The 27,356-nt window shown below is 45.9% G+C and overlaps 1 protein-coding gene across 1 annotated transcript in view; it reads right to left on the bottom strand.

Annotated features, from left to right (window-relative positions):
• ophn1 (oligophrenin 1) overlaps nucleotides 1-27,356 on the bottom strand; it is a 198,813-nt gene that overhangs the window by 10,463 nt on the left and 160,994 nt on the right. The window contains exons 22-24 of the mRNA XM_078211848.1: nucleotides 25,380-25,430; nucleotides 4,106-4,166; nucleotides 2,418-2,488 (exon numbers count right to left, since the gene is read on the bottom strand). Coding sequence (XP_078067974.1) covers nucleotides 2,453-2,488; nucleotides 4,106-4,166; nucleotides 25,380-25,430 — 148 coding nt within the window. The 3' untranslated portion in view covers nucleotides 2,418-2,452. The remainder of the gene's footprint in view (nucleotides 1-2,417; nucleotides 2,489-4,105; nucleotides 4,167-25,379; nucleotides 25,431-27,356) is intronic.

Genomic DNA, 27,356 nt, shown 5'->3' with positions numbered 1-27,356 from the left:
AAAGCTTGTGATTCCAAATAAACCTGTTGGACTTTAACCTGGTGTTGTGAGACTTCTTACTGTGCCCACCCCAGTCCAACACTGGCATCTCCACATCATAGCTACCACCGGCACCGCAAACTGCCGTCTCAAAGTGGAGAGGATCGCCAAGAAGATTACGCATATCAACACATTTGACTCACCTGATGAAGGAGCACTGCTTCGAAAGCTCGTGATTTCAAATAAACCTGTTGGACTTTAACCTGGTATTGTGAGACTTCTTACTAACTTCTTCTTGATAACATACAATGTTTTGGCCTCAACTAACTTTAGTGGTAGAGAATTCCACAAGCTCACCACTCTCTTGGGAGGAGATGATTCTCCTCATCTCAGTCCTAAATGGTTTACCCCGTGTCCTTTGACTCTGACCCCTGGGTCTGGATTCCCCCACCAGTGGGGACATCTTTCACATGTCACAGGCTGTCCCTATTGCATCGTAGCTGTGAGGGACAGCTCGGTGGATAGGATATTAGGATGTAGATAGGCTGGAAAATTGGGCGGGGATCCTGGATTCAGGATTCAATCCTGGACCGGGGAGCGGCCCGGGCTTGGAGGGCCAAAGGGCCTGTTCCTGTGCTGTATTGTTCTTTGTTTGTTCATGGTCTCCCACTACCCCCACCTCCACAATCACTTTGCTCCTCTGATTCAGATCTTCTATTAATTCTCCAACACCATGAGCCCAAGCCCACTCCACTGGAACAGAGCCCTTAGCTGCCTTGGTCCAACTCTCTGAATTCCTCTCCAGAAATTGTCATCTGTAAAGGGTAAGCTTTCTATGAACTCTCCTAATCTCTTTCTTTCCAGCTTGAAATCTGTTTTCATCTCAGAACTCCCTTTTGGACATTCCTCATGTTAAAAACGTTACACAAGTTCAAGCTGGTAAGCCTCTCAGTTTACTGCACTGTATGATTCTATGAACACACTAGCCATTATTTAGCTTTCAGGGCTTTAGATTATCTGAAGCAGAGAAGCTCCACCCTCCAGTGTAGATTGATGACCCAGAGTTGCAGGCCAATGGTTAATCGCGTGCTGTAGTACTGCAGACTACACTTTCAGGCTTGCCATTGAATGTTAAGCTAGTTCTGACCTTTCATTGCCAGCTCTACCACTGTGAAGCTGCCCCGATCCCAAGGCGATCCCAGTTATCTATTCCATCAGAATGGGGCTGCCGACTAGGTCACGCAGACAGCAGCAAGCCCAGAGTCCTTACAAGTAACACTGGAAACAGAACTTACCACACGTAGGCACACTGTCGCCATCCTCCTGATTACAACACGGATACACAATACAGTCGTTCAAACAGCAACTTAATATTGGACAACAAGACTCCGATAAACAAATCCATATCCTGGACATGCCAAGTACCAGGTTTATTCATCACCAAGTCCTCAAGCAAAGGGTTTTGACTCCTGGAACAGGTTGCTAGTCTCTCGCCATGGGCTTATTGCTTGAAGGGCTTTACATATCAAGCATGCGGCACACACACGCACACACCACACACACACACATCTGCGTGTCCGCAACAACTCTCACCAACTTCTACAGATGCGCCATAGAAAGCATGCTTTCCGGTTATATCACAGCTCCTGCTCTGTCCAAGACTGCAAGAAACTACAAAGCCCAGTCCATCATACAAACCAGCCTCCCCCATCCATTGACTCTGTCTATACTTCCCACTGCCTTGGAAAAGCAGCCAACATAATCAAGGACCCCACGCATCCTGAACATTTTCTCTTCCACCTTCTTCCGTTGGGAAAAAGATACAAAAGTCTGAGGTCACGTACCAACCGACTCAAGAACAGCTTCTTCCTGGCTGCCATCAGACTTCTGAATGGACCTACCTCATATTAAGTTGATCTTTCTCTACACTACATTCTGCACTCTCTCTTTGCCTTCGCTATGAACGGTATGCTTTGTCTGCATAGCGCGCAATAAACAATACTTTTCAGTATGGACTAACACGTTACAATAATAAATCAAATCTCTCACACACACCCACACTGACCCATACACACCGACCACATACACACCCACACTGACCCATACACACCCACACACACCAACCACACACACACCCACACTGACCCATACACACCCACACACACCAACCACACACACACACCCACACTGACCCATACACACCCACACACACCAACCACACACACACCCACACTGACCCACACACACACCCACACTGACCCATACACACCCACACACACCAACCACACACACACACCCACACTGACCCATACACACCCACACACACCAACCACACACACACCCACCCACACTGACCCATACACACCCACACACCAAGCACCAATTTTTATGACAGAGAAGGATACAACAGGAAACATGTGAAATGATTGCAAACTTACCACAAAACTATCTCGACAGGAGTAAGAAACCATGACTATGATCGACTGAATGAGTGCATGGTGCTTGGGTTCTGAAAAAAAAGGGAAGAATGTGCAGCAAATTAACACTGAGCTCCAGCGAAAACTATCCACAAAATTTCAACAACTTTCAATTTGCTGTGTTTGTCGTCTGAGTGACTGTAATCACATCACTGAATGGACAGTTAGTTTGCTGTATATTTTACCCAAAACAGAAAAATGCAGAATGTGAAAAATACAGAAATGCAGCAAATCTGTAGTCACAAGATTCAAAATCCAGCAGCCTCAGTTTAGCGTGGGCATCTCGTGATAATTTTCTTTTCCTGCTTTCATTGTCATTTTACAATATTTGTTAAAGATGGTAATCGGTGATGCTGTACAGGTTCACGCCTGCCCACTGAATTTTTTTTAAAAGCTGATTAACTTTAGCATTTCTGCTCCACCTCTGTCAACATGAAGTATTTTATTCCACCCTGCTCTCCCACCGAGAGTCTGAGCCTTTGCTGTGTCTCTCAGTTGAGTGCTGGGAGATAACTTGACTGATGGAGCGCCATAATTGAACCTATCTTTGTGCTCGGCTGATGTCCAAATGCCCACTTCTAACATGTGCAACGCAACAGTCATCAGGATAAAATGGAGCAGGAGTACAATTGACCTCTGTGCTACTGGGATGAAGAGCAGGACAGTTAACCAGGGCTCCAATCACCATCAGGGAGGGGCAGGACTGACAGCTCAATGTTCCAGGGTACAGATGCTATAGGAAAGATAGAACAGGAGGTAAGAGAGGAGGTGGAGTTGCATTTTTCATTAGACAGAGAATCACGGCAGTACTGAGAGGGGATAGAGCCAAGGATTCGCCCACTGAGTCTACATGGGTGGAACTGAAAAATAAGGAGATAGGATTGTATTACAGGCCCCCAAATAGTCAGCGGGAAAATGAGGAGCAAATATGTAAGGAGATTACAGATAGCTGCAAGAAAAAATAAGGTGGTAATAGTAGGGGATTTTAACTTTCCCAACATTGACTGGGACCGCCATAACATTAGGGGCTTGGATGGACAGAAATTTGTTGAGTGTATTCAGGAGGAATTTCTCACTCAGTATGTGGATGGCCTGACGAGAGAGGGGAAAAATTTGACCTCCTCTTGGAAAATAAGGAAGGGCAAGTGACAGAAGTGTTAGTGAGGGAGCATTTTGGGGCCAGTGACCATAATTCCAAAAATCTGGAATTAAGAATCTACTGATAACCATGAAACCATTGTCAATTGTTGGAAAAACCCACCTAGTTTACCAATGTCCTTTAGGGAAGGAAATCTGCCATCCTTACCCAGTCTGGCCAACATGCGACTCCAGAGCCACAGCAATGTGGTTGTCTCTCAACTGCCCTCCAAAGGTAAATAGGGATGGGCAATAAATGCTGGCAAGCGAGCAACGCCCATGTCCCAAGAATGAATAAAAATACAGTGTGAGCTGTGCACATATAGATAGAATCCATACATGCCTGGGTGGAGAGATTGACGTTTCAATTACTAGTCAGAGTAAATACTTTTAAGATTTCAAGCTCGCTTTTTGAACATATATAAGATCCTCACATTCTAATCCTGGAACAGAGACAGAAACATCTCCCATACCTAAAGACTGAAGTCATCAATGCAAACACCTTGACCTACCTCATCTTTCGCAGTAATGGTGCGTGCTACAAGGGGAGACCGAGGTGGGGAGGAGTTCGCACTGTCGAGATCAACAAAAAGATTATTGGGATAAGTCACATGGAACATGGCACAAGATAGTTACTCAAGTCTTGTTCCTCCCTCTTCCTGAAGTTAGTGAATCTTACAGGAAAAGGTTTCTAAGGATGCGAACTGCTTTCTGTTCCTGTATGTAAATAATCACTCTTCATACATGAGCCCAGTAAACAGTGAGCGTCAGGCCAAACTCAGCAGGAACCATCTGAGTGTGACCAGAAGAACAAGTGGTCGGATCATTTACTCGCCCAGAATTTAGACACCACCTTGGCTGAGTTTTAAAAAATTCTTACATGTAATGTTTTAAGTTTAAGTTTAGTTATTAGTGTTACAAGTAGGCTTCCGTTAACACTGCAACAAAGTTACTGTGAAAATTCCCTAGTCGCCACACTCTGGCGCCTGTTCAGGTACACTGAGGGAGAATTTGGCATGGTCAATCCATCTAACCAGCACGTCTTTCAGACTGTGGGAGGAAACCAGAGCACCCGGAGGAGACCCAGGCACACACGGGGAGAATGTGCAGACTCCGCACAGACAGTGGCCCAAGCTGGGAATTGAACCTGGGTCCCTGGTGCTGTGAGGCAGCAGTGCTAACCACTGTGCCACCATGCCGCCATCATTATGGACATCACTGGCAATGCCCTTGAACCGAATGGCTTGCTTGGCCATTTTAGAAGATACCATATGGCTTGGGGGTAGTCTGGAGTCACAACTTACAACAGTTTGGCTACGGATGGCAGATTCCCTTCCCCAAGGGATATTCGTGAACCAGATGGGTATTTACTGAGACTGTCTTTCAATTCCAGGTTTAATTAATTGAATTTAAATTCTGTCAGCTGGGATTTGACCCCATGTCCCCAGACCATTGGCCCGGGTCTCTGAATGACTAGTCCAGTGATGTTACCACTATGCCATGTCCCCTATTCAGTGATGACATGCATTAAATTTGGGACCATCCGAGCTTTTATCATTTACCATGCAGAAAGAAATGTTTTTATACAGTAAGCCACAAGAAAAATGCACAATGGCACAAACTGCACAATATTAGAAAGCTAAACTGCTGGTTCTGCAATGTCTCCACTATTATGGCTACATTGAAATTTAGCCATCTGTGCGTGGTAAATCTTAGGCCAAACTCAATCATCGTTTAATTCCAGGCTGCCATGCAATCCAATAAATTCATCTGATCCATTGCATTTTCTGTTAACCCAACTTTGGGCGTCACAAATTGATTATTTTTTAATAGATTCCCATTGTTTACCTGAGAACTGGGGTTATACGGCAACTGGCAAAGATTGTACAGACTGAGGCCCTTTACTTTCAGAATGCGAGAGAGAGAATATTGAGGGGTTACGTGATAGAAGTCTGTAAGATTACGAAAAGGTTTGATGTTGTAAACGCAGAGAAAATCTTTGCACTGTGGAGGAGACTAAACAAGGGGGCTATAAATAAAAGATTGTCACTAATACATCAAATAGGAAATTGAGGAGGAATGTCTTTAGCTGCACAAGTTAGAATGTCAAACTCATGATCCCCATAGAGCAGTTAAGGCAATAAGCAGAGACGCATTTAAGGGGAAGTTAGACAAACATGAGGGGGGAGAAGATTAAAGATGATGTTTTAGATCTAGATGTGGAGGGATGGAAGGTGGTTCATGTGGAGTATAAACACCAGCATAGACCAGTCAGTGGCCTGTTTCTGTGCTGTACATTCAGTGGCCTTAAGGCCCTGGACTGTTGCCTCTTGTTCCTGTCAGGGCCCAAATCCAGGATTGGATTGTGAGGAATCCAGGATAGTGGGCGAGTATGGAGAATTGCACAGCAGACTGTGTGTCAAGACTCCAGGTGATGGGAAAACTGAGCGAGTAAGTCAGCAGGGGGAAGCTAACAAAACTGAGAAATCTGGGTGAGTGGTGGGAAGCTCATTAAGTACTTAATTACCCATTTACCGAAAATCGAAATGAAATTCAATGCAATTTAATTCCACTGCCCAGATTTACTGAAGCTCACACATGTCTCTGGTGCCTCAGTAGCTGGCAGTGAAAGCTGTTGACTTGTATGTGGCTTCCTTGATGCACTTCAAGAATCCTTTAGGCTTCCAGGAGTTATGGGGCATTGGGATCTTGGAGACATTGTCTCTGTGCAAATACACACTCAGCTGACTCTGGGGGGTGGGGGGCAAAATTCAGAATCCAGAAGTACCAAATCCAAAGTTTAAAGGGTCCTCAGAGTGCCATCCCTAAACTGGCATCACAGATCCGAGACCCTCAGGGGAAGGATACTTGGGAGGCTTCCTGAAGGGAGAGCCAGTGGCAGCATGGGAATCACCCATTCTGCCCATCTTCATCCGTGAGCACTGTGCTAGCTGGACTGTGGCATCACAGACCTCAGATGAATCTGTTGATGCCACCAAATGACCTTGTGCGACGGTGGAGGAATCTTCGCCGTAGACTTTGGAATGTCTTTTTTGTGCTGGGAGTAACATAATTTTGGATGCTGCAAGTTTAGCTGCAGAACTTCCTTTCAAAACAACTTGCAACACCAAAGTCTAGCACAGGGCAGTTCCTGCACAGCCATCAGGTGACGCAGGCTTCCTGGCCTCAGAGCCGTGCCCACCCCCGGTGCCACATAATCTGGCAGCAAGCTCCGTCAGCTGCACTCATGGGCTTACCGCCAATGTGATCGGTTTCAGCCGACCGCCACGGACCCATGTCAGGTCCCCGACTTCCAGACCCACAGGCAGGTGCCACTACAGTCAGCCTAAATCCAGCCTGGAGTGCCCACTCTCCTTTCTGCATGTCCCGGTCTTTAAATGACGATACTATCTAATTACAGCTCTCTCGCTCAGATTCTAATGGGTGGCACGGTGGTTAGCACTGCTGCCTCACAGCACCAGGGACCCGGGGTTCGATTCCCGGCTTGGGTCACTGTCTGTGTGGAGTTTGCACATTCTCCCCATGTCTGCGTGGGCTTCCTCCCACAGTGCAAAAGACGTGCTGGTCAGGTGCATTGGCCATGCTAAATTCTCCCTCAGTGTACCCGAACAGGCGCCGGAGTGTGGCAACTAGGGGATTTTCACAGTAACTTCATTGCAGTGTTAATGCAAGCCTATTTGTGACACCAATAAATAAACTTTTAACTTAATATTGTGTAAACTTTAAACCAGGTTCACCATCTCCAAGCCGCTATTTGATTTATTACATGCCGCCTCTTCCCGTCTTTAATTGTTAATAAAATATCCAAATATACACCGATATTGATAAATCTCTGCTTCAGGATTAGCTTTTTTGTGTTCCCAATTTAGACAAATGGGCGAATTTTCCCGTTCTCCCGCCATGAGAATCGGAGCGGGCGAGGGGCAGACCATGGAAAGGTCCGTTGACCTCAGGCGGGATTTTCCGTTTTTGGGGCGAGTACAGCCGGAAAATCCCACCCAAAGCGTTTCTAAATAGGAATCATAGAATCGCAACAGTAGAGAAGGAGGCCATTCAGCCCATCATGTCTGTACAGACTACAATCCCACCCAGGCCCTATTCTTGTAACCCCACACATTTACCCTGCCAATCCCCCTGACACGAGGGTCAATTTAACATGGCCAATCCACCTAACCTGCACATCTTTGGACTGTGGGAGGAAACCGGAACACCCGGAGGAAACCCACGCAGACATGGGGAGAACGTGCAGACTCCACAGTGACAGTGACCCGAGGCTGGAATTGAATCTGGGTCCTTGGCGATGTGAGGCAGCAGTGCTAACCACTATGCCACCTTACCATCCTAAAACAAGAGGCGAATTGTTTCTAGATTGGGTGCTAATTCTCCACTGAGTTTTCCCACATTTAATGATTTAACTGCACAGATTTGGGGGTCAGTGACAAAACAATGACACTCAGCGCTGACCTCGAAGAAAACCGCCCACTAACCTCTGAGGTGTGGGCGTTTCACCTTTCCAAATGTTAATTTTAACCCGACGTCAAGCATCCACCTACAGTGAGGTCATCAAGCAGGCCAAGTAGCCAATCATAGAATCACTACAATGTTCTACCTGTACCATCAACAATCCCACCCAGGCCCCATCCCCTTAACCCCGCGTATTTACTCTACTAATCCATTGAAGAATTCCCAGGAGCAGCAGGTCGGAAAGTTTAAAGTCGGGATTATCCTTCAGATTTAATTTCATTTTATGGACAGTGAAATAAAGATTGGGACATGTATGGGGTTAGGATAAAAACCATCAGCTTCCTTAATTCCAACGAGTACCTGCTTTGACCACTTTGTTATCCCCGGCCAGATTAAACTTTGAATTCTTATTAATTTCAGCAGCAGCCTTTCAAGAGGAATATTATTTGACGGTCTAGACCATGTCATTTGGTTTTTTGCAGTTCATTGGAGCGTCAAATTGCTCAAAGAAGTCAAGGCTGATCAGGCAGGATCTTTCCTGTCTACAGTGATGCTGGGTTGTGCTGGCGTAGTGGTTCGCATTGCTGCCTCTCAGCGCCAGGGAACCAGGTTCGATTCCCAGCTTGGGTCACTGTCTGTGCGGAGTCTGCACATTCTCTGCATTGGTTTCCTCCAGATGCTCCGGTTTCCTCCCACAGTCCAATAGACGTGCTGGTTAGGTGCACTAGCTATGCTAAATTCTCCCTCAGTGTAACCCGAACAGGTGCCGGATTGCGACGACTAGAGGATTTTCACAGTAACTTCATTGCAGTGTTAATGTAAGCCGACTTGTGACACTAATAAATAAACAACTTGAAGTTTCAATTCAATTCATTTTTTTTTAAAACAAGGTACTACTGTTAAAATCTTATAGCTATATATTAGCTCCGTGTGCATGCAATAAGACATGCATAATTTTTTAATTTGTCAGTGTAATGAGATTTAACTTGATTCTGGAAAGGCCTCCTGCTTTCAAGATCTAACTTACCTTGGAACAACATCAGAGCTTGAAAAGGCAGCTGGGTTACACATCTTTAGACTCATCAGGGGATATGCTGTTTCCATTAATATATTGGCCCACAACAAAAGATCCCTTTAATCTCTTAAACACTTCAGTTTTTAAATGTTTCTGAATTGACGAGTCACTACCTGTGATTTGCCAAGATAATTGCTTTTATTTTCTCATTTAAATATCATGCTTCGTGACTCGCTGGACTCTTAATCCAGAAACTCAGCTAATGTTCTTGGGACCCAGGTTCGAATCCCGCCACGGCAGATGGTGGAATTTGAATTCAATAAAAACTATCTGGAATTAAGAATCTACTGATGATCATGAAACCACTGTTGATTGCTGGAAAACCCATCTGGTTCACTAATTTCCTTCAGGGAAAGAAATCTGTCGTCCTTACCTGGTCTGGCCTACATGTGACTCCAGAGCCACAGCAATGTGGTTGATTCTCAACTGCCACTCTGAAATGGCCCAGCAAGTCACTCAGTTCAAGGGCAACTAGGGATGGGCAATAAATGTTGGTCCAGCCAGCGACACCCACGTCCCACGAATGGATTAAAAAACTCAGCTTGTGTCATATCTTGAGAAACAAGATGTGTTGTAAAAGGAACGCGAGAGGGATTCTGATGGTCTATAATTTCTACAATGTTGTAACTTGCCAGCGATGAACTGATGTTAATGAACAACATGCTCAACCTCTTATCAGAACATGCAAACTCCAAGTTCCAATTATTCACTTGCTTTTAAAATACAAGAGACACTGCCAACATTTTCTTGTCCGTCCATATTTGCCCTGCTGCAGTGCCGATTGTTCTTTTTTTTGAACCACTGCAATCTCGGGTGAGGATTCTATTATTTTGGCCCAGCGACGATGAAGGAATGGCAGCCTTTGTCCAAGTCACCAGAGCAGGCGACTTAAAGGAAAATTGGGAGTGTGATAGCGGGACCACGACTTTTCCATTCATCTCCTTCTCTGTGATAAAGGGTAGGAAGGTGCTTTTAAAATAAGCATGGCCACTTGGTACACGCATTCCATTCAGAATGCATTCTGCAACTATCAGCGTTGATAGATTGTTTGTTGCCTTCAACGGCAAGAATGGCAGTCAAGCAGACTCCATTTTCATGGCTGGTGTTGAGCCAAAGTTGGGCTTTACAGCCAAACCCAACGAGGAGAATGGTGAGGATTTCATTGTGCTGACTTGAGCCCGAGAGATGGGAAGCCATGAGGTCAGCAACACATCCAGAGATCGCTGCCATTGTTCTCGTGCTGTGGCCACGCTGATATTATTGCTCTTGTAAGGTTCCAGACAATGGAGACTCCAGGATTGATGGTGGGTTACTCGCCAATGGCGGTGCTTTGGAAGGTAACTATTCCTTTGCTTGTTGGAGACACGAGTTCAAGATCACATTCTTCACTGTGTCCAGTGCTTTCAGCATGATTCACAACAGAATCATCTGCTCAACACTGGGCATTCAATGATTCAAATAAACCTGTTGGACTTTAACCTGGTGTTGTGAGACTTCTTACTGCTTTCAATGATGCACTGGGGGCCATCAGCAGCAGCAGAATTGCACTCAACCACAACGAGTAACCTCATGGTATAATCCCATTCTACTGTCACCATCAAACCAGGAGACCAACCTTGGTTCACTCAGTGCAGGATGTTAATTCCAATAATTCTATGTTGAGGAAGAATGAGTCTGAAACTAGGCTCTAATTTTATTTGGAACAGTTTAACTTCCAAGACAGCAAGGTAAAGGGACAGACACTCCCAGTTCCTCCCCAACACCCAGAAGGAGCTGGTTTATATAATCTTTCAATGGTTACCCAATCCTTCCCCAACTGGGGACAGATGTGCTTAATCACCAACTTAAAGCACATCACCACCGTAGTGGATCGGATCTCAAACAATGATGAGACAGAGTACAGGAATGAGATAGAGAATCTGGTGAACTGGTGCGGCAACAATAATCTCTCCCTCAATGTCAACAAAACGAACGAGATTGTCATCGACTTCAGGAAATGTAAAAGGAGAACATGCTCCTGTCTACATCAACGGGGACGAAGTAGAAAGGTTCGAGTGCTTCAAGATTTTAGGTGTTCAGATCACCAACAACCTGTCCTGGTCCCCCCATGCCGACACTATAGTTAAGAAAGCCCACCAACGCCTCTACTTTCTCAGAAGACTAAGGAAATTTGGCATGTCAGCTACGACTCTCACCAACTTTTACAGATGCACCATAGAAAGTATTCTTTCTGTTTGTATCATAGTTTGGTATGGCTCCTGCTCTGCCCAAGACCGCAAGGAACTACAAAAGGTCGTGAATGTCGCCCAATCCATCACGCAAACCAGCCTCCCATCCATTGACACTGTCTACACTTCCCACTGCCTCAGCAAAGCAGCCAGCATAATTAAGGACCCCACGCACCCCAGACCGTCGGGAAATAGATACAAAAGTCTGAGGTCACATACCAACCGACTCAAGAACAGCTTCTTCCCTGCTGCTGTCAGACTTTTGAATGGACCTCCCTCGCATTAAGTTGATCTTTCTCTACACCCTAGCTATGACTGTAACACTACATTCTGCACCCTCTTGTTTCCTTCTCTATGAACGGTATGCTTTGTCTGTATAACGCGCAAAAAACAATACATTTCACTGTATGTTAATACATGTGACAATAATAAATCAAATCAAAATGTCCTATTTCAGCACAGCAGGAGAGCATGCCAGGGACATCACCAGGCTGAAAATCACAGCCATAACACCAGCTGCCACGCATTCCAAACAGAGGAAGCAGAGTGCCCTAGACAAAGCTAAGAAATCCCACATCCAAAGGAGAAATTCAAAGATCTGCAGTCCTGTCACATCCAGTTGTGAATTGTTGTAGACAATTAAACAAATAACTGGAGGAGGAAGCTCCACAAATATCCTCATCCTCAAAGGGTGAGCCCACACAACAATGCAAAAGAAAAAGCAAAAGCATCTGCAAACATCCTCAGCCTCCTTCAGAGATCCACAGCATTGCAGATGTCAACCTTAGAACCATAGAATTCCTACTGTGCAGAAGGAATTCATTCAACCCATCGAGTCTGCTCCAAAAGAGCACTCTACCCTGGCCCAATCCCCACAACCCCACACATTGATCATGGCCAATGCACCTAACACGCACATCTTTGGACTGTGGGAGAAAACCAGAGTACCTAGGGGGAAACCCACACAGACTCGGGGAGAACGTGCAAACTCCACACAGTCACCCAAGGCTGGAATTGAACCCAGGTCCCTGGCGCTGTGAGGTAGCAATGCTAACTACTGTGCTACCAAACCAGTTACAAGAGGATAACTCAAGTATACATCGGCAATAATTTATCTTATTCTTTTATAGGATGTGGGCGTCACTGGCTGGTCCAGCATTTATTGCCCATTCCCGATTGCACTTGAGGGAGCATTTGAGAGTCAACCACATTGCTGAGAGTCTGGAGTCACATGTAGGTCAGACCAGGTAAGGACGGCATGGGTAGCACAGTGGTTAGCACTGCTGCCCCACAGCGCCAGGGACCCGTGTTCGATTCCCGGCTTGGGTCACTTTGTGTGGCATCTGCATGTTCTCCCTGTGTCTGTGTGGGTTTCCTCCGGGTGCTCCGGTTTCCTCCCACAGTCTGAAAGACGTGCTGGTTAGGTGGACTGGCCATGCTAAATTCTCCCTCAATGTACCCAAACAGGCGCCGGAGTGTGGCGGCCAGGAGATTTTCACAGTAGCTTCATTGCAGTGTTAATGTAAGCCTACTCGTGACACCAATAAACTTGGTGGGTCTTTACAACAATGGTTTCACTGTCATCATCATTATTTTAATTTAAAATCCAGATTTCTTTACAAAAATCAATTCAAATTTTTACCATCTGGCGTGTGGGATTTGAACCAGGGTCCCTGGATTACTAATCCAGTGACAATACCACTGCGCACTGCCTCCCCAGTTATTTTGATTCACTCCACTAGTAGCAGCTGAAGGAGTTGGATATTGCGAAGGCTGTGGGCCCTGACATCTCCCTGGCTGTAGGTACTACACTCGTGCCCCTGGCCAAGTTGTTCCATTGCAGATATGAAACAAACAGCCACTTGACAATGTAGTAACTCACCCCAGGTTTATCTTGTCCACACAAAAACAGGGCAAATCCAATCCAGCGAATTACCGTCCCACCAATTGACTCCCAATCATCAGCAAAGTGGGCGTCCGCAACAGTCCTGCTCACCGATGCTCAAGGCAGTTTTTAATGCAGATGAGGGGGGTCTTATCCGTTGACTGGAGAGTGAGAGAGAACCCCACGTCGCCTCCTTTGGGCAGTAAGCCCACTACATCAAGTGTCTCTCAGGCACTTAAATGGCCAGCAGCAGGATTCAACCCGGATGAAGGAATCCAGGCTGGAAATCCCACTCCCCCAGGTGCTGAACCAGGTGGCCAGCAGCTGTGCACCGCAGGCAGTGTCTTGGGAGCGGTGGCATGAGCCAGTAGTACATCCACAGAGGCCCTCGATCAAAGAGGGATCCAGGTTACAGGTGAGAGCAGGAAGGGTGGAGGATTGGGATTATGGGAGAGTTGGGGATGGGTGAGGGGAAAGTAGGGAGCAGCAAGGGTGGGCAGGAGGGGGTGTTCTCCCATGGCACCCGGGCATTGAGTGCCTGACAACAAGGGTACCTCCCCAACAGCCCTGGTACGGCTTGCTTTCCTGGTTTCCTGTGTAGCAAATACCCCACTCGCTGCATGAAGCCCTTAAACAGGCATTAACTGCCTTCCCAACCCAGACTTAATAAGGGTTAATGCAGGAAAGTGGCAAACTCCCTATCCACCACCCTCCCACCTGATTAAATGGCCCACCTCTCAGCCTGCCTTCGGGAGGGGTTAAATTCTGCCCTCAGTTTGGGTGTTGCCAGGACACACAGCTTCAGTTCGCATTGCGGCCTCAGTACAAATATGGACAAAAACACAGATAGCTAGAGGTGAGGTGACTGACTGTCCTTGATGTGATGACAGCATTAGACTGAGTGTAACACCCAGGAACCCCAAACTGAAGTCAATGGGAATCAGGGGGAAAATTCTCAACTGCTTCTAATCTTGCAGCACAAAGGAAGATACTTGTGGTTGTTGGAGGCCAAACATCTCCGTCCCAAGGGTATGAATATCTCCCCACATCTGGTGCACAAATGTAGCAGCATGTACCATCTCAAAGATGCACTGCAGTAATTAGTCAGGACTCCTTCAGCAGTTGCCAAACCCACCACCGAGAAGAGAAATGGCAGCAGACACACGGAAACACCTCCTGTCTACACTTCCCGCTGCCTCGGCAAAGCAGCCAGCATAATTAAGGACCCCACACACCCCGGACATTCTCTCTTCCACCTTCTTCCGTTGGGTAAAAGATACAAAAATCTGAGGTCACGTACCAACCGACTCAAGAACAGCTTCTTCCCTGCTGCTGTCAGACTTTTGAATGGACTTACCTTTCATTAAGTTGATCTTTCTCTACACCCTAGCTATGACTGTAACACTACATTCTGCACTCCTTTCCTTCTTTATGAACGGTATGCTTTGTCTGTATAGCGCGCAAGAAACAATACTTTTCACTGTATACTAATACATGTGACAATAATAAATCAAATCAAAATACACACCATCCCAACCACCTTCTCAAGGCAATTAAGGATGGGCAACAAATGTTGGAATCCCATGAAGAAATTGTAAAAGAGAAAGCTTCTTGTGGAGTTAATCTGTGATTGAAGGAATGGGGTAGAATTGTTCACAAAACACTTTTGGCTAAAAACGCTCGCAGATACTTCCACCGTGTCACTTGCAACCACATTGTGGGCTTGGCCTCAATCAGGAGTTGTAAATGTTAATGGAGTCTTGTTCTCCTGGTGCCACTTTTTCCATCACCATTCTTCACTGCCTTTAGTCCTGTGCCCGGTTCTCTGCCGAGTGATGTTCAACATGGAGGAGTACGGATTGGTCAGTTGGGGGGAGTAAGCTGTAGATGGTAATCCACAGGAGATTTCCTTGGCTGCATTCACCCTGAAACCATTGGATAGAGAGTAAGCTCATCAGCAAGTCATGCACCCGGAAGCAGCCGGCATTCACACTTCCCAGCCCAAAGATGCCAAACAAAGCGTCAATTGGGCCAATTAAGAGAGCTGGGTGAGTTCTGTTCCACAGGCTGAGTGTATCCCACCCAATCGGAGCAGTCGGGCAGGATATCCGGCATTGGAGCTTGTCGTCCGTTATCCAGATCGAGGTCATGTCCCGTAATTTGAAGAGCCAATCCGGCCTCTTTAGCGATGCAATGTAGAAATGGACCCCTCTTTATGAGGTCTCGGGATCTTAAATCTTGAATTTAAGTCAGTGTATATTCTTCCAGCAAACAAAGAACACTGAGCGGCCAAGATTTAATTCTGCCCTCAGACACCTCACCATTACAGCTTGGGAAAGGTGGTGAGTGTAAATCCCATTCTGAAAGCCTTTTATTCCATTCTGCAAAATAACAACAGTCAATGGTCTTCTTAATGAGTACACCCTGTCTGTTACCTTCAATTTGCATAGTCCAGGCAAGATCCCAATTTGCAGACGCAGCCGCTAACTGCATGATCCCAGGCAGGTTTGATGGCACCAGGAATGCAACCTGAAGTCATAGAATCATAGAAACCCTACAGTACAGAAAGAGGCCATTCGGCCCATCGAGTCTGCACCGACCACAATCCCACCCAGGCCCTACTCCCATATCCCTACATATTTACCCACTAATCCCTCTAACCTACGCATCTCAGGACTCGCAGGGCAACTTTAGCATAGCCAATCAACCTAACACGCACATCTTTGGACTGTGGGAGGAAACCGGAGCACCCGGAGGAAACCCACGCAGACACGAGGAGAATGTGCAAACTCCACACAGACAGTGACCCAAGCCGGGAATCGAACCCAGGTCTCTGGAGCTGTAAAGCAGCAGTGCTAACCACTGTGCTACCATGCCGTCATTGGCCCTCGTGTATTCTGCTCCTGTTTTTGGAGTATATTGTTCAGGCCACTGGGAATGCACCTTTGGTACGTCTACTCTGCCGATGGGACAGGACAGACCATGAGATAACAGCGGAGGAATCTGCACTTTTGGCTCCTGGATCTGACTGAGCACAACAGCTAGTGTTTGCCCAGTTTGTGGGCCTGTCATTCAAAGCTTAAAATCATCAGAATACGTGATAGGGGAGCAGGTATAACTCAAACAGGCCCTCTTCAATCTGATCATGACTGAGCTTTTGCCTCAACTCCACTTTTCCTCTCACTCCCCATATCCCTTGATTTTCTGTCTTATCAGAGCCTTATATATCCAAAGAATAAAAAGCAGTACAACAGGCCCTTCGGCCCACCAAGCCTGTGCCAACACAAGATCCCTTTCTAACTAAAGAAGAACAACATCCATTGAATGATGGAGCATCCACAATACTCGAGGATGGAGGCTTCCAAAGTTTCACAACCCTTTGAGTGAAGAGATTTCTCATCTCAATCCTAATCAGTGGATCCCTTATTCTGAGACTTCCCGACCCCTGCACCCCCACTATTCAGAGACTTTCCCCCACCCCCATGTTCTAAATTTCTAGGAACCAATCTAGAGAACCTCCACTGCACCATCTTCAAGGAATGTATTTCCTTCCTGAAATATGGAAACCAAGACTGCACACACTACTCTAGGGTGTGTTATCAAAGTCTTATACAATTGTAGCAAGACTTCTTTATTCTTATACTTCAATCCCCTTGCAGTTAAACTCAAGATGCCGTTTGACTTCCAAAATGCTTGCTGCAACTTCATGCCAACTTTGTGTTACTTCTACAAGTACACCAAAGTCTCTGAATATAAGCATTTACAAGTTTCACACCTCTTGAAAAATATTCTGCTAAGAGAAGGTTTTCACCCCATTGGTCTCCGTGGATTCAAAACCCAGTTATTGTGAGAGAAGCACACACATTCCAACACCTCAAACCACATCTATAATGTCCAAATGACTGATCTCCTGAGGTTAAAGATTAACGGTACAAGAATCTAATTTTTTTTAAAAATACTGCAGAAAGCTTCAAAACATGGGACTGGAAAATCCCACCCTTCCTGCCGACGGGATCTTCCAGTCCTGCCGAAGTTGGCGGGGATTTGAATGGTTCAAAAGAACAAAGAACAGTACAGCACAGGGACAGGTCCTTCGGCCCACCAAGCCTGCGCCGATCACATTGTGCTATCTCGACCAACCGCCTGTATCCCTTTATTCCCCACCTGTTCATGTGTGTTTCCAAATAAGTCTTAAATGTCACTAACGTGTCTGCCTCAACCACCTCACTTGGCAGTGCATTTCAGGCCCCCACCACCCTCTGTATAAAAAACGTTCCCCGCACAACTCTACTGAACCTTTCCCCCCTTATCTTGAACTTGTGCCCCCTTGTAATTGTCATTTCTGTCCTGGGAAAAAGCTTCCAACTGTTCACCCTATCTACACCCCTCATAATTTTATCAGGTCGCCCCTCAGCCTCCGTCTTTCCAGGGAGAACAATCCCAATTTTTTCAATCTCTCCTCGTGGCTAATACCCTCCATAGTAAGAGTTTTAACACCACCAGATTAAAGTCCAACAGGTTTATTTGGTAGCAAATGACATTAGCTTTCAGAGCCCTGCTCCTTCGTCAGATGGAGTGGATATCTGCTCCAGCAGATACCTTTTCTGTACTCTTTCCAAAGCCTCCACATCCTTCTGATAGTGTGACGACCAGGATTGGACACAGTATTCCAAATGTGGCCGAACCAAAATTTTATATAACTGTAACATAATTTGCCAACTTTTATACTCGATGCCCCGGCCGATGAAGGCGAGCATGCCATTTGCTTTCTTCACCGCCTTGTCCACCTATGCTGCCACTTTTAAGGATCTGTGGACCTGTGCTCCCAGATCTCTCTGTCTCTCTGCTCCTGATGGTTCTGCCATTTACTTTATAGCTCCCACCTGAATTGGATTTACCAAGATGCATCACCTTGCATTTGTTCGGATCAATTTTCCGCCCAAATTTCCAGCCTATCTATATAGAGTCATAGAGGTTTACAGCATGGAAACAGGCCCTTCAGCCCAACTTGTCCATGCCACCCTTTTTTTTTTAAAACCCCTAAACTAATCCCAATTGCCCACATTTGGCCCATATCCCTCTATCCCCATCGTACCCATGTAACTATCTAAATGCTTTTTAAAAGATAAAATTGTACCCGCCTCTACTACTACCTCTGGCAGCTTGTTCCAGACACTCACCACCCTCTGTGAGAAAAAATTGCCCTGCTGTATTCTCTGACAATCTTCATCACTATCCACAGCTACAGCAATCTTAGTATCATCCGCAAACTTGCTAATCAGCTACGTTTTCCTCCATGTCATTTATATATATTACAAACAATAGAGGCCCCAGCACTGATCCCTGCAGAACACCACAAGTTACAGACCTCCATTCAGAAAAACACCCTTCCACTGCTACCCTATGTCTTCTGTGGCCAAGTCAGTTCACCCTTGATCCCATGTGATTTAACGTTTTGCACCAGCCTGCCATGTGGGACCTGTCAAATGCCTTGCTAAAGTCCATGTAGCCAACATCCACAGCCCTTCCCTCGTCAATCATTTTTGTCACCTCCTCAAATTAGTGAGACATGACCTCCCTCGCACAAAACCATGCTGTCTGTCACTAATGAGACTATTCAGTTCCAAATGTGTATCGATCCTATCCGTAAGTTAAAGTTTATTTATTAGTCGCAAGTAAAGCTTACATTAACACCAGTGAAGTTACTATGAAATTCCCCTAGTCACCACACTCCGGTGCCTGTTCGGGTCAATGCACTAATCAGCACAGTCTCTCAGACTGTGGGAGGAAACCGGAGCACCTGGAGGAAACCCATGCAGACACAGGGAGAATGTGCAAACTCCACGCAGACAGTGAACCAAGCCAGGAATCGAACGCAGGTCCCTGGCGCTGTGAGGCAGCAGTGCTAACCACTGTGCTACTGTGCCACCCATAAGAATCTTCTCCAACAATTTCACTATCACTGACATCAAGCTCACTGGCCTATAATTACCTGGGTTATCATAGAACCCCCAACTTGCTACTCTTTTCACATAACGGAATAACATTGACTATCCTCCAATCCTCTGGGACCTCACCTGTGGCCAACGAGGAAATAAAGATTTCTGTTCGAGGCCCAGCAATTTCCTCTCGTCTCCTTCAGTAATCTGGGATAGATGCCATCTGGCCCTGGGGATTTGTCTCCCTTAATGCTTTTTAATACACCTAATACTTCCTCCCTCATAATGATGACTTGCTCTAGAGGGTTTACATCATCAATTGATGTGTCCCTCTCCTTTGTTGTGAATACCGATGCAAAGTACTCATTAAAGATCTCACCCACTTCCTTTGGTTCTACGCATAATTTCCCTCCTTTGTCCTCGAGTGGACCAACTCTCCCTCTTATTCCTAATATATGTATAAAGTGCCTTGGGATTCTCCTTAATCCTGCCTGCCAAGGACATCTTGTGACCCCTTTTTGCCCTCCTAACTTCCTGTTTGAGTTCTTTTCTACTTTCCCTGTATTCTTCAAGTGCTTCATCTGTTTTTAGTTGCCTAGACCTCATGTATGCATCCTTTTTCTTTTTAACTAAATTCACAATTTCAATGGTCATCCATGGTTCCCAAATCCTGCCTTTCCTGTCCTTCCTTTTCACAGGCACATGCCCGTCCTCCAATCCAATCAACTGCTCCTTGAAAGAATCCCACATGCCAGATGTGGATTTACCCTCAACCAGCCTCTCCCAAACAGCAGCCTCCAAATCCTGCCTAATCCGGTTGTAGTTAGCCTTCCCCCAATTTAGCACCTTAACCCTAGGGCAACACTTGTCCTTTTCCACGAGTATCCGAAAACATGGAATTGTTCGCCACATGTTTCCCCACTCAACTTTGATGACCTGACTCATTCCCTAGTACCAGGTCCAGTATAGACCACGCCCCCTCCCGCCCCACTCCCTCCGCCTCTAGTAGGACTACCTACATATTGTTCCAAAAAACCTTCCTGGACACACTTAACAAATTTCTCACCATCCCAGACCCCTAGCCCCAAGAGACTTCCAGTCATTATGACGAAAATTAAAGCCTCCCACGACAACAACTCTATTATTTCTACATTTGTCCAGAATCTGCTTACATATCCGTTCTTCAGCTTCCCGTGGGCTGTTGGGAGGCCTGTAGTGCACCCCATCAAAGTGACTGCCCCCTCCCTGTTTCTGATCTCTACCCACAGTGTCTCGATACATGATTCTTCCAAGGTATCCTCCCTCTGTACAGCTGTAATATGTTCTCTAACCAGTATTGCAACCCCCCGCCTCTTTTGCCTTCCCCTCTGTCTCGCCTAAAACACCTAGATCCCAGAGCATGGAGCTGACAGTCCTGTCCCACTTTTAACCAAGTCTTTGTTACTGCAACCACATCCAAGTTCCGCATCTGAATCAAGGCTCCAAGTTCACCTGTCTTACCTGTTATATACTCCTTGCATTCAAGCAGGTGTACTCCAGACCCACTGAGTTTGACCTCCCCCAGCCTGCTCTTCCTCTTAGCTAGCCTGGCCTTGGTCCCGCGCTCAGCCCCAGTCTCTACACTTGCTGACCTACTGTTCTAATTCCCACCCCCATGTCACACTAGTTTAGTTCATTGTATCTGCCGTGGGGAAACCCACTGCAACGGGACCAGAAAAGACGTGAAGTCTTTCAGTGGGTGACACTGCATCAACGAGGCATAGCAACTGTCTCACTTATCCTTCATAGAATTATACAATAGAGAAGGAGGCCAATCAGCCCATCATGCTCATGCTGGCTTTCTGAAGGAGCCAAACAATAATTCTTACACCTTTGTTCTTTAGCAAAGCCCTGAAGAACTATCCCCTTCAAGTATTTAACTCATTTCTAGTCAATCTGCTTCCACCAATCTTTCGGGCAATATATTCCAGATCACAAAAACTCAATACTTTTTTTAAAAATTGAATTTTCACTTCTGGATTTGTTTGGCCAATTATCCCTCTGCTACCTGACCGTTAGATTATATTGAACTGGACCATTCTGATCCTGCCTCAGCATCACTGCGTATAGTTAAAGTAAACCTGCTCAGTGCCACACTGTACCTGCAATGTGTCACCTGCCGGCCACACGCTTTTGAATTCAAGTCCCACTACAGGACTTGAGCACAAAAATCGCGGCTGACGCTCCCGTGCCGCGCTGTCAGAGGGAATGTTGTCTTTTGGGTGGGATGTTAAGCTGCGATACTTGCTGCCTCTCACTGGAATGTGAAAGATCTCATGGCAACGTGTTGAAGAGGAGCTGTGAAGTTCTCCTAGAGCCTTGGCCAATATTTATCCCTCAATCACGACGGAGGTTGAGGGGCGACCTGATAGAAGCCTACAAGGTTATGAGGGGCATGGACAGATTGGATAGTCAGAAGCTTTTTCCCAGGGGGGAAAGAGTCAATTACTAGGGGGCATAGGTTTAAGGTGCGAGGGGCAAGGTTTAAAGGAGATGTACAAGGCAAGTTTTTTTTTTTTACACAGAGGGTGGTGGGTGCTTGGAACTCGCTGCCGGAGGAGGTAGTGGAAGCAGATACGATAGTGACTTTTAAGGGGCTTCTGGACAAATACATGAATGGGATGGGAATAGAGGGATATGGTCCCCGGAAGTGTAGGGGGTTTCAGTTCAGTCAGGCAGCATGGTCGGTGCAGGCTTGGAGGGATGAAGGGCCTGTTCCTGTGCTGTAATTTTCTTTGTTCTAATCAACATCACACAAGTACGGATACAGAGGCAATATCACACCACGGGTCGTGGAAACCTGCGGTGAAATTTCCTACATTACAACGTCTCAAAAAATATTTCATTGGCAGTAAAACACAGATATCCAGTGGTCACGAAAATAAATGCAAGTCTTTCCTCCTCTCCGCCCCCCCCCAAAACGGTGCATGCATTGTTTACTTACCCCCATTTCTCACTTTATCCACCCCAAATGCAGTTACATATAGGCTCTCTCGACACATTGCAAATCCATCCAAAACAAAAATATGGCAGCCACTCAACCATGTGAACTCAATTGACGTGAGTTGCAATATGTAAAATGGCTGCAACTTCATTGACAGGAAGACCAGCTCTCCAAAGCGTGGTTGTTCATTAAATTGGTGTTGTGACACTCAGAAAGAGTCAAATCACTCATTATTTCCTCTGGGCGGAATTCACCTCCGAGACGAAATCCCCTAATGAGGCGAGGATGGGGAGTGTTGATAGCGCAATGGAAAACCACGCCATATCTTCCATCCCAGCATAATTAATGATACATCCAGGAGTTCTGCACCGTCTTCTGTGGCGGGGTGGACTTGATGGCATATGTCCCGCCATTGTATCCGAGTGTCATATTTAAAAGGCGCCCGATGTCACTGACCCATCATTGAAGAAAGAAGATGAACCTTCAGGAACATTCCGAGGCTGAAAGATGGACCTTCTCACAGACACGGAGGCTGAACGATCCACCTGATAGATGCTCCTCCCCACCCACTGCCATGACGTTCCAGAGCCCAGGGTCACTGGCGGTCTCCATCCTGAACTCTGGAGGCAGCCACAGGAATTCTTTGGGTAAATCCCAAATTTTGGACACCACGTTGGGGTCCAGATGTGTTCTGGACCGGCGGGAATGCTGCAGGCGCTGCAAAGAATTGAGTTGTGCGGGGGGCGGGGGGGTGGTGAGGGGATTCCAGTCAGGACTTCATCTACACCCCTTTAGCAGGATGCAAATTGGTTTCAAGACACCCTACTGTGGGATACTTCACCCACCACGGCGGGCAGCCTTGGAAGATCTCGCTGTAAGTTCACGCTGGCGTGAAACAGACTTTTTGACCTCCCGCCGAATTCTGCCCTCCCACCATCATTAATCCGGCCATGGGAGAATCCTGCCCCGTGTCATTTACCATTATACAGTAAGAAGTCTAACAACACCAGGTTAAAGTCCAACAGGTTTATTTGGTAGCAAATACCATAAGCTTTCGGAGCACTGCTCCTTCGTCAGATGGAGTGGAAATGTGCTCTCAAACAGTGCAAACAGACACAAAATCAAGTTGCAGAATACTGATTAGAATGCGAATCCTACAGCCAGCCAGGTCTTAAAGGTACAGACAATGTGGGTCATTTCCACTCCATCTGACGAAGGAGCAGTGCTCCGAAAGCTTATGGTATTTGCTACCAAATAAACCTGTTGGACTTTAACCTGGTGTTGTGAAACTTCTTACTGTGTTCACCCCAGTCCAACGCCGGCATCTCCACATCATGTTTACCATTATAAACAGGGGTACAAAAGTAAAACACTGCTGACCTTTATTCCAAACCTTTTTACTTCCATTGCAACTCACTTTTCTCTTTGTTTTATGACATCTTTACTATTTAATTGCCCCTGCCCTCTGACCTATCCCTGACCTTTCCTGTAGCTCCACCTGAGTCCTCAACCCCCTCACCCCTCCCCCCCCCCCCCACACCATTTTTAAACAGCTTAAAACATCACAATTCAACCTCTCTTCCAAAAGAGTCATATTCGACTCGAAACATTAATTCTGTTTCTCTCTCCACAGACGCTGCCAGACCTGCTGAGTTTATCCAGCACACTCTTTTCATAATAAAACAAGGGACTGGATTATTTTCTGTTGCTTGCTCTCTTAGCAGAGCTTTTATTTGCTGGTTCTGAACCTCAGGGAGAATCCCATAGACTATTATAGGTACATTATACCTGTGCATGTTTTAATCAAGGAACAGTTGCAATAAAATCCTTTCCAAAAAAGGTTCCGCGACCCTGTGAAGTGGAGGGATAGATTAGAAAGATCAATGTTTATTTACTTTCAATTCAATCTTGATTCATGCAACCTGCAAAAACCATGGTGGACAATGGAAACCTATTCCACCATCGAGACCTCATGGCTTGGAATTTTCTCCTGGACATGCAGTGTGATACCAGATTTTCCCACGACTTTTATCCTGTAATAAAGTTCCGCCAGTGCACAGACGGTCAGTGTAGACAGATGCCAGCGCCTTCCCAACAGTGTTAAATACGCACCTGCATTGTTAAACTAGATGCCACCAACATGCCCACTTTAAAAGGTAAGCACCAGAGATTTCCTCAAGGGTTCACCTGATCGGCCACCACAGCTCCAGCACAAGATCGGAAGGGAAACCCAGCATGCGTTGTGCATGCAGCAAGGTTTCTGTCAATCTTCTGCCAAAGATGTATTAAGCTTATTTACTCATGTTACAAGTAGGCTTATATTAACACTGCAATGATTTTACTGTGAAAATCCCCTAGTCTCCACACTCCGACACCTGTTCGGGTTACACTGAGGGAGAATTTAGCTTGGCCAATGTACCCTAACCAACACATCTTTCAGTCCGTGGAAGGAAACCAGAGCACCCAGAGGAAATCCACGCAGACACGGGGAGAACGTGCAGACTCCGCACAGACATTGACCCAAGCCAGGAATTGAACCCGAGTCCCTGGCACTGTGAGGCAGCAGTGCTAACCACTGTGCCACCCATTAGCCAATCGCTCCAAGAAAATTCCAGGGTCATCTTGTTTTAATCGATCTGTAAGCACTTAAATGTGAATCTATTTCAAATTGAGCAGTAAAATGTCTACCCCATCAAAATAAAATCTGTCTGCAAATTGCAACCCCAAGCCAATGCTGCCAAGATTGATAACTTAGCAGCAGAGGAGGAATTAAACTTTATTCTTTCCTCACTCCCTCGCCACACAGTACCACACCTTTCATTAGCACCCGACACAAGGGTAGAAATAATAAAACAACTTCCCGAACTCGATGCAAGTTTTTACGGTGAAAAGTGTGTGCAACACGGGTGGTGGGCATGTTTAAACTGGAGATTTATGAAGCAGTACGTTTGATTCGGAGAGAATCTCAGCACAAGTCACAGCGAGGAATTCTCTTTGTTTCAAAATCCTGAAGGTTTAAGCTTTCCTGGTAAAACTGATTCCGTTAATTTGTTACAAAAAAAAATGTGCAGAAGATGACTCTGAAAACGTCTTTTTTGGGAACAAACGATTTCTTCATGGGGTTTTAGCAAAGGGGCGAGTGATTATCCATGGGTTATGGAAAGGCGTCAATAGTAATTATTGTCTCTTACCCGCCTGTTTTTCTAGCAGCATTTTCGAAAAACTTGGCTCTGGAAGCAACCCTATAAATTAAAACAGCAAAGTCTTTAAGAATCCCCTTGCAAAAAATGAACCATCATAAATCCAACAGGAAAGATCATAACTCTACGTTCCAGTGGTTGCCTGCTAGAATTGCAATCTACTTCAAGAAGCTTTGATCGTTGCTAAATATTTCATTTGGTTGCATGAGCGAAACGGTGGGTTTTCTTTGAGCATGCAAATCTAAAAGATGTACCTGTACCTGTACCTGTACCACTCACAACACAGGAAAAAAAAATCACATTCATTAAAAAGCAAAGAATTGAATTTTGTCACAGTCAGCGTGGTCACAGCTTTGGACAGAGAGAGTCTCACAGGCGCCCAGTACGGCTGCTATGAGCTGGCACTGTGTCGCCAACACCAGGCGCCAGGGTGTTGCTTACCCAGAAACTGCTCGTAAAGGCAATGTGTGGGCCAGAGGAAAATAGCAGTCTGCAACTTCTTTCAAAGAAATGGTTTTAATTTTGTTGACGCATTTAGACTGAAATTCAAAACTCAAAGCAAGAGTTGCACAATGTGCTCGTATATAATAGCGCTGGAAAATCCTCCAAAAAGCAGGTTACTAAGATCGCTCCCACCACCTCCTGCAAACCCAGAATGAGACGTGTTAAATGTAGAGCACAACGCAAGTCTTCAAGTACTAGTGGCTGCTTGAATCAACTTGAGTTAGTGCAGGTCACAACATATCAAGAGGGAAAGAGGTAAAGCCAGCCCAACATTCCTTTTACTCATTATCTCATTGTGTGGACAATCATGGATTGGGAGCAGCGATGCTTTATTTTCATTATATAGTTTGCCAGTTCATTCAGGAAAGGCAGCAGTTGAAATGTACCCAGCATGAATCACTGCTTTCAGATAATGGCAAAAAAGTGGAAAGAGGGGGGAAAAATAAAGAGCTAGAAGAATATGAAGGCCTCAATGGTGTACTAAGTTGATGGATAATGACCTTGCAGGGCGGCACGGTGGTTAGCACTTCTGCCTCTCAGTGCCAGGAACCCAGGTTCAAATCCAGCCTTGGGTGACTGTCTTGGAGAGTTTGCATGTTCTCCCCATGTCTGCGTGGGCTTCCTCTGGGTTCTCCAGTTTCCTCCCACAGTCCAAAGATGTGCGGGTTAGACTGACCATGCTAAATTGCCCTTTAGTGTCAGGGAGATTAGCAGGGTAAATGCATGGGGGTATGGGGATAGGGCCTGGGTGGGATTGTTATTGGTGTAGGCTCAATGGGTTGAATACTCTCCTTCGGCACGGTAGTGATTCTATGATTCCATGACCTTTGGCACCAGAGTTCCAATTTAACCCAAACTTATTTGAGGGCATTACATGAAATGAGTTGGGGCAAATCTCAATCCACTTTCTCTTGTGGTAAATGGCACTTTCCTGAAGTCAGGGCTGAGGCACACTGTGGGAGGGAATGAAGATGGTGGAAAGGACCACATTCGCCACGGTGGAAAAGTTTTGAAATCTCACTGGGAAAAGAGGTGGTTAAATAAGCCTTTCTAAGGGCTTATTTCTTGACAGCGGGAGTTTGTATAAAGCCGGAGCACCCATTTGTTTGTGGCAGCCATGAACAAATTAGATTGGTAACTGTCTGGATCCTGGGATTCATCAAAGTTATCCAGCAATTTTAAGTGTTCAGTTTTAATGAGTGAATAGGGAACCACCTTAATCTGGTTAATTAAACAGTGAATAAATTGTCATCTTCCATTTGGTTCATTAAAGTGCATGACTGGAATGAAAATAATGTGGAGATGCCGGCGTTGGACTGGGGTGGGCACAGTAAGAAGTCTCACAACACCAGGTTAAAGTCCAACAGGTTTATTTGGAATCACGAGCTTTTGGAGCGCTGCTCCCTCTCACCTGATGTTGTGAGACTCCTTAGAATGAAGATGGCACAATAAGGTGGCATGGTT

The sequence above is a fragment of the Mustelus asterias genome, chromosome 4, assembly GCF_964213995.1.
Source record: "Mustelus asterias chromosome 4, sMusAst1.hap1.1, whole genome shotgun sequence".
In the NCBI taxonomy this organism is placed as follows: domain Eukaryota; kingdom Metazoa; phylum Chordata; class Chondrichthyes; order Carcharhiniformes; family Triakidae; genus Mustelus; species Mustelus asterias.
This window is presented reverse-complemented; position numbering and strand designations above follow the sequence as displayed.